Below are 15,590 nucleotides of genomic sequence, written 5' to 3' on the forward strand. Positions count from 1 at the left end.
TGTTCTAAGTATGAGGTTAAACACTTGGAGACCCTTGGAAAAATTTCACTGCATAATTTCATATCACTGAGATCCAGTTATTATGTCTTCAGAAAACATGGTTTTGTTACACTTGTTTATGTTAATAGAATATACTCTGCACTGGATGTACTGTGGCTGACATTCATGTGTTTTGGTCTGGGGGACATAGTAGGACCTCTTGCTAGTGAGGAGAGAGAGATACAAAGTTCTACTTTCCAAATCTTTGTATCATGTTATTTTCAGTGTTCTTAATGACTGTGCAGATGGGTGTCTTAATAGCACTTTTACATGTAGAGTTTCTAGGTAAATTAACACTGGGTATGTATTTGGAATTATCCCCAGAAGTATTTTCACTAGCATAGGGATAATGCTCAGTAAATCCCTTTTCATTCTTATAAGTGCTTTGCTTAAAAAAGAAGTATTATTATGAAACAAATGGCACTCAAGGCAGACCCTGTGCCTCTTTGGAGGAGGTCATTCCTTCCAGTTAAGTGCTCCTTCATTGGAAAAAAGTAAACTCAGAGGGATGAATGGTATACTGGGGGAAAAAAAAAAAAAGAAAAAGTCACTTCCGTAATAGAAGATGAGGAAAATTTTTCCTCATCAGAACAGGTGAGTTTTACTTATTCTCTGTAGGCATTAGCACTCAGTGTTGACTCTCTGTCTCCAAAATATAATGTGGTCCCTGTGAAATTAATAATAATTAGAATAATAATAAACAGTGCTTAATGTGTATGAGGTACAGTTCTAAGCATAGTACGTATATTAACTCATTTCATCTTCACAACAACTATATGAAGCAGGTGCTATTATTTATACTTTTGTAAATGAGGTAGCTGAGGCTCAGAGATAGTAGGTGACTTGCTGGGGGTCACATAGCTAATGGGGGATAGAGCCAAGATTGAAACCCAAGCAGCCTTGCTGTAGGATCTGTCAGCCACTACACTGTGCTATGGCAGGCTAAGTAATTTCCCTGTGATTACAGTACCAGGGAGAAGCTGAGCAGAAATTTGAACCCTGGCACTGTGACCCCAGGCTGTGTGCTTCTAACCACTATACTGTACAGTACTTTTCAATTTTCCCACCGAGTTCTTCGGGTACCAATTTACCTCTCATTTGTGCTGTAAACCAGTGCTGCTCAGACTTTATTTAGTGTGCTTCAGAATCAAGTGGAAGATTGTTAAAACTCAGATTGTTGGACCCACCTGCAGAGTTTACTCTGATTTAGTAGGTCTGGGCTAGGCATGCATTTCTAAGTTCCTAGGTAGTGCTGATGCTGTAGGCGCCACAGTTTGAGAACCACTGCTTTAACCTTTTGTAATCAGAAGATAAGCTGGAAGTGATGAGCAAAGTGACTTAAGTAGGAGCCAAGTCGTTCGAAGACTTGTCAGTTACATAGTATAGATTCTGCTTTATTCTTAGGCCAGCGGGACCCATGGAAGAGTTATAACTAAGGAAGTGATGGTATGAACAGAATTGGAGTTTAGAAAGTTTTTTTCGGTTCCATTGTGGAGAATGGATTGAAGAAGAGTGAGATTGGAGGCAAAGAGAGGAATTAGGAGGTATCAGAAAAATGGGAAATCATTCTTCCTGGAAAATATTAGCAACAGTCGGAGTGAAGAGCACTGTATGAGGAAGGGGTCTGAAAGAACCACAGGACAGAAAGAACTGGTGGCCTCACAGTGATCTTTGTTGATTTCTCTTGCACCTGCCCTGAACCATGGATAGATGGTCAATGTTTATTCCTAACTCCTTTTGTCTCTATGCTGACTTCCTGGGCTGCATTGCCCAAGAGTTTCAGCTCATTACCTCCAAGCAAATAGCTATGAAAATGTGTTTGTATTTCTCTTGCCCTTGTTTATGGTAAATTCAGAGAAGAACTATGGGATGGATGTTACCACAGGTGTTTTTCAAAAGCGATTTTACAGTAGTAACTGCTGTTCTTTTTTCCTTGGATTTTTGTATATACATTTAAACTTTTTATTATTGAAACAGTTTATATACGCAAAGTAACATGTATTAGTCTTATAAGAGGTAAAGAATAACTTAATGAGGCTGTTTACCCACCATGCAGATTAAATAAGGAAACCTTACCAATGCTATTGACTTTCTTCTGTGCATCCCCTGCGTAAATCCTCCTTCCTCCCGCCCCTAGAGGTAACCACCATACCGATTTTTAAACTTAGCACTTCCTTTTCCTTATGGATATTTACATATAGAGTAAAACTGTAAACAGTGTATTATTTAGTTACTCGTGTTCTTGAACTTGATATAAATGGGACCATACTCTCTATGCTTCTCTAAGTTGCTCTTTCCTCCAGTGTTATGTTTGTGAGTTTGGTCTATGTTTATGAATGTAGTTTAGTTTATTTCCATGCTGTATGTTATTAAATCATGTTAATTACCACAATTTGTTTATTCTTTTTCCCCTAGGTAGACATTTGTATTATTTATTTTGTTATCACAAACAATGGTTCTGTGAACATTTTTCTACTACGTGTTTCCTCTTGAAATAAGTGTTTCTTCAAGGAATATGCCAGTAGAATGGCTGGGTTTAGGGAATATGCACCCTTAACCCTACACGGTGTTGCCGAATGGTTTTCCCTACGCGGTTGTACCAATTTACATGCTACCAGTAGTTATGAAGACGGTGACATTAGCAGTATGAACAACAAGCTGACTTTATTGTATTCTTGCTATGCCGGGCACTGACTCTTCTAAGCACTTCTTTGCATTAATTTATTTAATCCTCACAGCAAGTCAATAAAATATGTGCTAGTATTATTTCTCATTTTGTAGTTGGAGAAACTGAGGCTTACAGAGGCTAAATTGCTTGCCCAAGGCATCCTGCTAGTAAATGGAAGAGCCAGAATTTGAAGCCAGGAATCTGTGCCCTTAACAGTTTTTCTTCATGTCCTATGAACGCTTGGTATCCAAATGACTTAAGTTTTTCCTGACTGGTGGGTTTAAATAATCTCTCTCAGTGGTTTTAATGTATACTATATTTCCCTGATTAGTAATGACAATGAGCATTTAAAAATATATTTATTGACAGTCCTGTTTTCTGTTCTGCAAAATACCTGTTTATGGCTTTTGCCCAATTTTTTATTGGATTGTTTGTCTTTTTCTTACTGGTTCATGAATGTTCTTCATATTATGTGTCCTGACCCTCTGTCAGTTATATGTGTTACAAACAACTTCTCCCAGTTTGTAGCTTGTATTTTTCCCTTTTTAAGTTATACGAGTGAAGTTTTAAATCTGAGATTTCGTATGAGAATTTTCAGTCTTTTCCTTTATGGTTTGTATATTTTGTATTTGTTTAAACAATCCTCTTCTGCTCTCCAGCTCATAAAGATACTTGGCTCTATTTTCTTTTAAACCTTTTATGTTGTGCTTTTTCACATTATAACCCTTAATCCTTCTGGGATTGAATATTGCACATGGTGTGAGTTAAGAAAGATCCAGGTTTAGTTTTTAAAATATGGATAACCAGTTGCTCCAGCACTACCTACACACCTGCTTTTCTTTCCCTAACTAGTTTGCCACCTTCTCACCTTTCCAACCCCAGAATTCTTTAAAAGGCTTATTGTTTCTGTAAAATATTTCTCAATTAATTGTAAACAAAAAGGTGACTTTTTCCTTAATATGAAGTTCTGGTCACTGTATTTGCTTTCATGAGCTCTGTGTCGATTACTTTCATTTGTCATTTATCTCTGGGGAATCCCTAGCCACTTAAAGAGGGTGTGTGTGTGGGTGGGTGTGGGTGTGGGTGTTTTGCAGGATCCAGGGTCTCAGATGATATTTGAGATACACCTTAGAAAAGCATGTTCATGAAATGGGAGGTAGATTGGGAATCATTCAAATAGGGAAGTAATGTGAGCTAAGCATGGAAAACAGATTGGAGGAGCCAAGTTAGGAATGGGAGGCTAAGGAGCCTGTGCTTTTCAATCACCAGTGGAGATGTTATTGAAACGTTTTATAGAGGGAAGTAATGTCCATCAAAACGCTGTTGAGCCAAGAAAAAAAAATGCTGTTGTGGGAGGTTAGAATGTCTTTATAATAAAAGAGGGGTTAAGGAATTGAAGGGGGAAGTGGGAAAGGAGTTCATTTAGAAGATATTTCCTATTACTTCACTCATGAGGTAATGGACCCTAAACTGGGGTGCTGGCAGTGCACAGAAATGAGGGGGTTGGGTTTGGGAGTAGTTGCTGATTAAACTTGACACAATTTGTTGAATTCTCTATGCGTACAGCGGGGTACCATAGTGACCTCAAAATTCTGTCTCCAATGAACACTGGTCCTCTGCTTTGACCATTAAAATTTTTTTTCTAATAGGTTTTTATGGCCTTCCCTATCGTCGTTAGGTGGTTATCCTCTCAAAAGCAAGGTTTTGAAAGTGAACCCTGCATTCTGTGCTTTTACATACCAAGCCGCCCATCATCTACCCATTTCTAAAAGCAGGAAAAAAGGATAGAAATTCAGAGTTCTGTGCCAATCTGGGATTAAATCTGCTGCACTTTAATTAGATTTTTCTTCCTTCAACACTATTTTGAAACCTTAACAGGATTTTTTAAATTGTGGTAAAATATACATAAATTAAAAAATACGAAATTTACCATTTTAACCAATTTTAGGTGTATAGTTCAGTGACATTAAGTACATTCACACTGTTGTGCAACCATCACCCCTGTCCATCTCTAGAACTTTTTTGTCATCCCAAACTGGAACTCGGTTCCCATTTAACACTAACTCCCTATTCCCCCCTCCCCGCACTGCTTGGCAACTGTCCCTATGAATTTGACTACTCTGGGTACCTCATGTAAGTGGATTCATATAGTATTTATATGTTTGCGACTGGTTTATTTCACTTAGCGTAATATCTTTAAGGTTTATCTGTGTTGTGGCATGTGTCAGAATTTCTTTCCTTTTATTTATCCATTCATCTGTTGATGGACATTTGGGTTGTTTCTACCTTTTGGCTGTTGTGACTAATGTTGCTATGAACATGGGTGTGCAAATACCTCTTCTAGTCCCTGCTTTTAGTACTTTGGGGTGTATATACACAAGTGGAATTGCCGGATCATATAGTAATTCTGGTTTAATTTTTTGAAAACCTCCATTTTGTTTTTTAACGGCAGCTGCACCATTTTACATTCCTACCAGCAACACACAAGGATTCTAATTTCTCCACGTTTTCACCAACACTTGATATTTTCTGGTTACTGCTCTCGTTTTTGTAATAGCTAACCTAATGGATATCAAGTGGTATCTCATTGTGGAACAGGATTTTTTGGGATAGTTATTGAGAAAGCATTCAGGGTACTTCCCAATACTTGCCATTTCTTTATCAGTTTTACTGTGTAAAACTGATAAATGGAGCTTTTTTAGTGCCAATAGAAGCAACTTTCTTACAACTGTTCTTTCAAACTCATTCTCTCAACTTATTCTTTTTTTTTGCCGGGGGGGTGGGGAGAGTATAATTGCTTTACAGTTCTTTCCTCCCCTGCATAAACTCATGTACAGTTCTCAGTCTGTAAACTTGCTACCAGGTAGTAAGCAAGTCATAGTCTATTTGGCAGAGAGTGTGTTTAAAAGTCTAGTTCATTGTAATGTCAAGACTGGTAAAACCTCTGCTGGTAAAAACTGGTAAAATTTCTCAGACTGAGAAATGTTTATAGGGAAGATGAGAGTGTTGCTTTCTTCTTTCTTGCTTTATATCCTCTTCCACTTCTCACCTGCTATCTGGGGTCTCTCCAGAGTTGCAGTATGGTGTAAGAATGAGTGGCACACGGCTGGAGGAGCTAGGTTGACCAGGGCAGATATAATCTGGTATGCATTCTTTTGGGGAATGACAGACGTCCAAAGCTGGCTGGTGTCTTCTAGGACATTGTTGTGGGTTTGGGAGAATTCCTCACCTGTAGAACCCTTAATGCCTGCTCTGTCTTTTCCTGATTCCTATTCCTCTTGATAGGCAGGGTTTCCCATAATGACCCAGCGTGGGTCTCTTTTCCATGATCCACATCCGGGCCACAAGAAATAGTTATAAATCCTTGCCTCACCAAAATCTTCTTTCTCTGTCATGAAAAGCATTGCTTATCTTCCCTAGGTGTCCCTCACAATCCAGGAGATATAGAAAATCAAATCATTCTCATGAATTCCTTTCACTTGGCATAAAGTGTTCAACCTTGATTTCTTAGCTTAAGAATTCCACCTCCTCTAATTAGTTTTTAATGTCTTTCATATTCTCTTGCTCGTTTCATAGTTTCTTAGCATGTCCTAGTAGGTGGCTTGGTCTAGCACCTTAAGGATATGTGGGTATTTAGTTCCTATTTAGTTTTATTGCTGAATCCCTGTAACTACATGGAAAGTAGCACTTAAAACCTTTTTCTGATTAGACAAAATTACTTGGGAAGGAAGCATTACCTTTGTTTTAGTAATTAGCTCCCTGTTTATCCAATCAGATTACATTTGTCTGTTCACTTTCCCGGTTTTCATTGGTAAACTTCATGAGCTTAATATTATCCATTAATTTCTTTAAAAATAAATTGTATTTTGGCATGTACATTATGTGGATAATGAATTTTATAAATTACTGAATTCTTTTAATTGATCTAAATTACCTGTTTCAGTTTTTATTTGGCCTTGAATTTCCACTGTCTTGCTGAGTTCCTGGCCCATGTGGAAGCTCAGTAACTGGATGAATGGATGAGTGGGTGGATGAATGGATAGTCATCTTGCATTTTTGTAATCTCAGAAATAAATCTGCCTTATCTATACTTTCATTTTAAGATTTATATTTTGTTTCTTCTAAGCCGTTGTCAAATTAAGCTATGTTCATCAGATAGCCTTCCTAGCCGTTTTATCAATTCTCTTTAATTCCTGATTTTCCAACATTCGCAAAATCCATGCTCTATTAGGTAACATGACTGGTTGATCTCTGCAGATACAGAATCACTGCAGCTCCTTTGAGAGCAAAGAGAGACAAGAGGGCTCCCAAGGACCTGCCCACAGAAGTCCCTTCCTTATGTAGCACGACTCTTTCCAGTCAAGCACGTGGCTTTCCTGTTTGCCTTCATTTGCTGTGGGAGCACGTGAGCTGCTGAAGGCTAACAGTACCACGTATTGATAGGTATTGGTAGGTATTGAAAAGGGTCCACCTCAGGCTGTTCCTCATTTCCGCCTTTGCAAGGTGTGTGCACACCTTGTTTGCACTCTCTTTCCCCCAGTGGCACTGATTATTCACGGCTCAGTTGAGTCTACTTCACACCATCTCTTACTCCAGTATATGTGTGAGCTGCTTTACGTCTTTTTCTCTTCAAGAAAATCATGCTCTTGGACACAAATTCTAGTCATTATTAATAACTTTAAGTATAGAGCTAGTGGTGTATTTATCTGACTGGGGGAAGAGGTCATATATTTTGAAATGAAATAATTTATAATAAAGAACTGGGGATATAAATCTTGAAAACTCTTGAAGATACTAAAAGGCCTTCTTTAGAATTTTTTAAAGTTTTTAATCTATTTCTTCATCTAATAGTGAAACCATTTTCCCTCAAATATTATCATTCAAGGAAAATAAAATGATAGTATGTTATATTTATTTATTTATTTATTGTTGGTTGTGTACCAGCACATTCCTACTGTTTTCATTGCATATGTAGAGTCCCTCAGTAATGGCACTTATTAAATATGTCTTAATGGTATAATCTGAGAAACTAACAGTCTTTTCTCATTCTTTTGTGGAAAGATATATTCTGATTTCCAAATTACCAATTTAAAAAGTTGTGGAATGAAACAGATTGTCCAATTAGAAATCTAATATGAGCCATATTTGCAGTTTAAGTTTCTTAGTAGCCACGTTAAGAAAGTAAGCACAAGTGAAGTTCATTTTTCTAATCCAGTTTATTTAACCCACTATATCCAAAATGTTAGCATTTCTACATGAAACACAAATTATTAGTGGAATACCGGAAATGAAACATACTCCTGATGCGTATATGACAGCAATAACATAAGTAATGGAACGATTAAAGTGGAATGTACTAAAGCAGTGAAGTTGTGTTTAAAAGGGAAAATATATCATACTACTTCTGTATTTAAAATTAAATAAAATTATAAATTTAGTTTCTCAGTTGCACTAGTCACATTTCGAGTTCTTAATGGCCATGTGTGGCTAGTTAGATGGCTCACAAACAGAACCTTTTGTAAGTCAGACAGTGTTTACAGAAGAAAAAACACATTTTTGTAAAGGGCTCCCCCCATGTGTCAACCACAGTTTTGGTTTTTATTATTTAAAATTAGAAATAGAGGAATTAAATTCATTTTAAAACAGAAGGTGAATTTCTCATCTAGGTGACAACCTTCTAAAATTTTAATTTAGAAGCTTAACAAAAATTAGAACTATTTTTAAAAAGTGGAATGATTTCCTCTCTGGAGCATGTAACTAAAGTGTTGAAACAAAACAAAAGGTTTTGCTGTTCTATATGTGTTAAGCTCACTGCTTTCTTAACACTGCTTTCTTCACACATCCAAGCACCTTCTGACTATGGAACGTGCTGGATGAATAGAACTTTTTTATTATTCCTACGACTGTATTCCTGTGAAGTAAATTTTTTTTAACCTTGAAGAGACTCTTTAATTTTACTCTGAACAACTCAAATAGTTTTCGGTTTCTTACAATGTAATTTGTCTGCTGGGATTTAATATACTGTTTCTCGTTAGTGTTTTACATGCTGGATTTTCATTTTGCATAGTCACGTTGTTTGAACATTTGCAAGCAGAGCCGACTAACTGCTATTGGCCTGTTTCTTTGTGTGGCACGATTTCTTCTCTCCACCTGCTCACAGCAGGTTGTCCACAGGCCTGAAGAGTAGCTAAATACTTTTGAAAATATCTTGAGATCTTGAGAAGTCTAACAATTTCCGCATTTGTGTGATGTGAAGCTATTCGTCGTGTACCTTTGAAGGCTTTTTTCTTTTTATTTCTCATATTCTTAAATATTTTCAAGAGAAGATAAATTTATTATAAATAACAGTACAAAGCTGATTGCAGCACTATCGCATTCTGCATTGAATAGGTCATTGATATTCAACTAAGTGGAACTAATTTTCTGTGTTAAAGCAGACAAATTTGGAATAGTGTCACATGAATCTCATGTTATTTACTACAGAATACCAGATTAAATGGATTACTTGTGAATTGATTGCAGTGTTAAATAGATTATATAACATGATAACTTAAAATGCTCAAGTGAGCCTCTGTAAAATAGAATATTACACAAGCACATGAATGTAATAGAAGAGATGTTATTATGTTTGTGGAATGTGTATCTGTGATATATTTGCAAATTCTTGTCCACACGGAATTTGAATAGATTTAAAAAATTTAACCTTGATTTTCTGTTTTTGAAGAAAATGAATGGATTTTCTCACCACTTCAGGAGAGAAGTTTAAATTTAAATGTTATTTTATTTTTTCTCTTTTTCAGATTAAAATAACTCCCACAACTTCCGAGAACAAACTTTAGTTTTAATCCTGATAAATGTATGTGTATAGATGCTAAAATAAATATGTTAATAATATTTTAATTAGAAAATTAAATGAAACGACTTACATTTTTGCTTATACTTTGCCAGTACAAAAAAAAAGTGGATTTGGAAGTAATCATCTTAGTTTTCAGTCCCCAAATAAATGTATCCCATGTTTTTTCGATGTTTCTCCTCACCCCTCCACCCCCTTAGCAGTAACTAGCTGTTTTGTCCTATATTCATGTGATTACTCTAGACTCATCAAATGTGATAGGAAACCATCTATTTAGGATGTATAGGATATATAAATATATAACTTAGAAGATGAAGTAGAGGATGGTGTTTTTTTCTAATGAAGTAGGAAATGAAAGAGTAATTATTAACCATCTCCTTTTCACATTCCTGAAAACATCAATTACAGTTACACATCTTAGAAACAAGCCCACCAGTAGAACAGAAATAACTCCTTTCACTATGCTTCAAAAAATTTAATCACTGTTTAACAGCTGGGGTGTATTTACAACTGTAATTTAAAATATTAATTTTGATGCAAGTCAACCTGCTTTTGTAGTGTAGTCTAGAAGCTTAGCCATTTTCTTGTCTCTAGTGGCATGTGCTTTATGATTTGGAGTTGCTTTTAAACATTTAATATAATGGGAAAATGTCTTTCTGTATCCCCTCCCCACACACACATACTTTTTCTCCTCTACTCTCTGTTAACTAGAAAATTATGTTTTAGTAGCTGCCAGAAGAAGAGGATTTTGAATAGTATAAACACTGATTATGGAAAACATGGAAAATAATACAGGCAGCTGCACTGCAGTCCGATAAGACAAATCCCGTAGTAATGGCCTTTAAAACATATTATCAAGTTGGAAATCAGTGAGGGAAAAAAGAAAACTATTACTGTTTCTTCCCCATACTGTTCAGTGAGATTACTTTTAAAGGTGAAATTGCCTTTGATTTTATTATCTTAGGAAGATATTTTTGGAACATTTTTAAATTTTGTGAATGTTTTTGCTTTTTTTGAGTGAGCAATCTTGCTAATTTTGTATGAATTTGATTCTAACAAATGTTGAAATTATTTTGTTAACAAAGTCTTCCTAAGTACTTTTTTCCTTAAAGAAAGAAAAAAAGGAGTATGTTTTGTAAATGTTGGAGCAGACTATCAGAATAAGAAAAGAAGGACGTTTTAATTTAGCTGTGAAGTGCCACTTAGAATAGGGGGTAAAATATTTTAGGACAGAATATGTTTCATGAAGATGAAAGTTTTAATTTTTATTTTATTTTACTTTTTTCTATTAGCTTATCAAGGGGCCAGTTCGTATTTGGTTTTGGCATACCTCAGATTCATTGTAGGCATTGAGTACTTGGTTCTTCGTGGATTCTAAAACTGAATTGTCTTAATCCTAGACTGTGGGAAAAGTGTGTATTCCTGTTTCCTGTGTAGAAGTAAATTCCAGTTTTGAATGACATCTTATTTCCCTGTTTTCTACTACATCAATCCTTATTGCTGAGATATGTCAGGTTTGGGTTCGTTCTTTCTTTCAGTGCACATATACAGACTGTGGTAGCTGTGGTGGGGGAATATCTGATACTCATTATGTACGTAATTTTAACCTGCTTTAAACTGAATGCAAAGTTAAGGGTAACTTATTGGTACTTATATCTATGGTTTCCGTATTCATTGTTACACTTTAATTGTATCTTTAATGTGAAAAAAAAGTTTCTAAACCTGTTCCCATTTTACATATTGCAAAATTACTTCTGTTTGCCTGGGAATCAGTCCAACCCACGTAGGGTAAGGAAAAGGAACTGTTACATTTTTTTAACGTCTCTTACATAGAAGGCAATTCTGATACGACCTAGGCAGTGTTCTAGACTCTGGAGATACAGCAGTGACCAAGACTTACACTGCAGCAGGGGGATGTAGATACCAAACACGTGACCACGTTAAAAAGGTAATTTAACAGGATAATTCATAGAAGGCAATTAGGAGGAAGTAGCTTTAGGTAGGGTTAGGAAGTCCTCTCTGAATACTTAACATTGAGTTGCAACCTGTGAGGAGTAGGAGGAAGCCATGCAATAATCTGGGGGAGGAAAGTCCCAAGTAGAAGGAATGGCACGTGCAAAGGCCCTGAGACAGGAACACGTTTGGTTTGTGTGGAAGCCAGGAGGAAGGCCAGTGTCTCCTTGAGTGGACAAAGATAGGCCGGGACCAGGCCATGTGGGGTCTTCGTAGGCCAGGGAATTTGGGTTTTATTCGATTCCTATTGCGAAGCTTTTGAAGGGTTAGAGTAGAAGAATGGTATGATGTGATTTAAAATTACTGCTGTGAGGAGGGATGGACCACAGGGGACTAGTGGTGGAGACAGGGAAGTCACTTGTATGATCATTGCAGTCATCCACACGAGAGGTGCTGATGATGGTTTAGACGAGGAGCTGGCCAGACCCAGCCCACTGCCAGTCTTTGTACTGCTCACAAGTTGACTGGTTTTTTAAAGTTTGCAAGCATTACATTTTAAATGGTTGGAAAAAATTAAAAGAAGAAGAATGTTTCATGACACATGAAAAGTATATGAGATTCAAATTTCAGGTCCGTAAATGGAGTTTTACCAGAACACAGTTGCATTTATTCATTTTCATCTGTCCGTGGCTGCTTTTGGAGTTGTTATTGTACATAGAAGCTTAATGCCCTGATTTGCCCCTGTCACACAGCAGTTCAGTAGCTTAGGAGTTTGTTGAGGTTTTTTTGATGCAGGACCAAGATTGAAATTTTTCTGAACAAAAAAGAACTGTCCTCAACCACTATTAATGGAACGTCAAACATTGAATGGCTTTGAAAATTAGTTTGTGTCGCAAACTTGATAATGTTTCTTAATGAAGTCAACCGGAAATTGCAAGGCAAAACAGCCTTTACATGCAAGATGAATACTGTGGTAAAGTCATTTTGACAAATAATGTTTGAGTCACAACTAATGACAAGCTGCTTTTTATACTTCCTAGGCTGTCAAAAGATTAAAGCAAGAAGTAGACTACAGTTCCAGCAGCATTTTTACAAAAGCAAAAGAAATTTCCATATTTCAAAATCTGTATAACTGTGCAATTGAGGATCTTCCACTCAACCTTCAACTGGAAATGATTAAACTACAATATGTTATGCTAAAGGCAAATATCAAGAGAAGAATCTAGCAAAATCTGGCCCTTTGGGGGAAAAAAATTGCCAACCCTTGGCTTAGACTAAGATGGTAGCAATGGAGATGGCTTGAAGTGAACTAATTTTGTTGTAGGAGGGGGACCCCTTCCAGGGCCCGAGAGTGGGCTCTGATCTAACACTCGGAAATGAATTATCCGAGGAGACACACGTGCTGACAAAGCAAGAGACTTTATGGGGAAGGGGCGCCTGGGGGAGGAGAGCAGCAGCGTGAGGGAACCCAGGAGAACTGCTCTGCCACGTGGCTCACGTTCTCGGGTTTTATGGACATGGGGTTAGTTTCTGGGTTCTCTCTGGCCAAACATTCGGACTCAGGGTCCTTTCTGGTGGTGCGCATCGCTCAGCCAAGATGGATTCCAGCGAGGAGGATTCTGGGAGGTTGGTAGAACATAGGGACTGGTGTCTCCTCTCTCCTTCTGACCTTTCCTGAATTCTTCTGGTTGGTGGTAGCTTGTCAGTTCCATGTTTCTTACCAGGACCTTCTGTTGTAAGATAACTCATGCAAGTGGTTACTATCTTGCCTGGCCAGGGCAGGGGGTTTTGGTCAGTGGTTCCCCTAACAACTTGACATATATTTTTGAGGGAAGGCAGAAAAGATTGGCAGGTAGATTAGATACTGGGTATGAAGGAAGTTAAAGAATTAAAGGTGAGTGAATGATGGTAGTATTTACGGAGTTGGGAAGGCTAGGGGAGAAGCGGATTTGGGGAGGCAGATCAAGAATTCTGTTTGGACTTGGTAGGTTTAATATGTGCATTAGATACCCAGGTGTTGATGTCCAGTTAACAGTTGACTATATGATTCTTGAACTCAGAAGACAAATGGGAGTTGAAAACATAAATTTGATAGTCATATTCATGTAGATTTTCTCTTTAAGCATGGGTCTGCCACATACAAAAGGTTAAAGTTGGACCCTTATCTTAAACTAGATACAAAAATTAACTCAAAGTGGATTAAAGACCTAAACATAACACCTAAAACTATAAAACTTCTAAAAGAAAATGTAAGCAAAAAGCTTCATGACTTTGGACTTGACAGTGATTTCTTGGATATAACACCGAAATCATAGGCACAAAAGCAAACATAGACAAATTGGACTACATCAAACTTAAAAACTTTGTGTATCAAAAGACACAACAGAGTGAAGAGGCATCCTGTGAAAAGGGAGAAATATTTGGAAGTCATACATCTAATAAGGGGTTAATATCCAGAATATATAAAGAACTCTTGTACCTTAACAACAAAAAATTAAATAACCTGATTAAAAAGTGGACAAAGGCCTTGAATAGACATTTCTCCAATGATGATATACAAATGAGCAGCAGGCATATGAAAAGATGCTTGACATCAGTAATCGAAAGAGAAGTGCAAGTCAAAACCACAGTGAGATATCACCTCATACCCGTTAGGATGGATACTATAAAAAAAAAAAAACAGAAAATAACAAGTGTTGGTGAGAATGTGGAAAAACTGGAACCTGTGTGCCCTTTTGGTAGAATTACAAAATGGTGCACCTGCTATGGAAAACAGTATGGAGGGTCCTCAAAAAATCAAGAATAGGGCTTCCATGGTGGCTCAGTGGTTAACAATCCACCTGCCAATGCAGGGAACTCGGGTTCGAGCCCTGGTCGGGCAACTAAGATCCCACATGCTGCAACTAAGACCCGACGCAGCCAAATAAATAAATAAAATTAAAAAACAAAAATAAAAAAATGTAACATGTATTAAAAAAAAAAGCGGGACTTCACATATCAATGCCGGGGACATGGGTTCGAGCCCTGGTCCGTCCGGGAAGATCCCACATGCCGTGGAGCAGCTAAGCCCATGCGCCACAACTACTGAGCCTGCGCTCTAGAGCCCGTGAGGCACAGCTCCTGAGCCCGTGTGCCACAACTACTGAAGCCCACGCACCTAGAGCCCAGGATCCACAACAAGAGAAGTCACCGCAATGGGAATCCCACGCGCCACAGTGAAGAGTAGCCCCCGCTCGCTGCAACTAGAGAAAGCCGCGTGCAGCAATGAAGACCCAACCAGCCAAAAGTAAAAAAAAAGCATCCGTGGAATCCACTACCTTTTCTAACCGTTCTGAACTTGGCATTGGCAGTCTCTCCCACCCGGCCTCCTGCTCTAGAGTTAGGAACATGTTCCTTTTTTTAGTAGGACACACCAGAGTTTATGTCCACCTTCATTACTTCCATTCCTTAATTGCCAACAGGCCCATGAAGCTCCAACTTTCGATTTTTATTCCCCCTAACTCTTTGGGTCATCAGAAAATTCTTCTAGTCCTTTCTTTGACAAAGTGATATAAAGTAATCTATACTGGTGAAAAGATGTGATATATGGTATATTCTTAGGCAGCAGACTAAGATAATACCTGTAGCCTGTGCTAGCTGGGGCCTGAGGAGTTATTGACAACCTGGAAGTCTTCCAGGTTGCTGAGAGTTTTCCTGCTAAGAAGAGCCAAACTGCAGCAGTCTACTTCCTGTCCCTGTGGATTTGCCTCTTCTGGACATTTCATGTTAAATGGAATCATATAATATGTGCTCCTTTGTGACTGACTTCTGTTGTAGCATGTATCAGTACTTCATTCCTTTTTATGGCCAAATAATATTCCATTGTATGAATATGCCATATTTTGTTTATCCATTTATCAGTTGATGGACATTTGGGTTATTCAGCTATTAGGAATAATGCTGCTATGAACATTCATGTACATGTTTTTGTATGGATGAAAATTCATTTTATACCTCTCTTTTTTTTCCCCCAGTGTCTTTCTCGAGAAGCAGGTGGCAACATGAGCATTCAGTTTCTTGGTACCGTGGTAAGTATGA

At 37.6% G+C, this 15,590-nt stretch overlaps 1 protein-coding gene across 1 annotated transcript in view; it reads left to right on the forward strand.

The window, feature by feature from the left end:
* Positions 1–15,590, forward strand: part of PCCA (propionyl-CoA carboxylase subunit alpha) — a 354,456-nt gene that overhangs the window by 275,685 nt on the left and 63,181 nt on the right. Inside the window, exon 21 of the mRNA XM_060128689.1 lies at positions 15,527–15,580. Coding sequence (XP_059984672.1) covers positions 15,527–15,580 — 54 coding nt within the window. The remainder of the gene's footprint in view (positions 1–15,526; positions 15,581–15,590) is intronic.

This window comes from Lagenorhynchus albirostris, chromosome 18 (assembly GCF_949774975.1).
Source record: "Lagenorhynchus albirostris chromosome 18, mLagAlb1.1, whole genome shotgun sequence".
Taxonomy (NCBI): Eukaryota; Metazoa; Chordata; class Mammalia; order Artiodactyla; family Delphinidae; genus Lagenorhynchus; species Lagenorhynchus albirostris.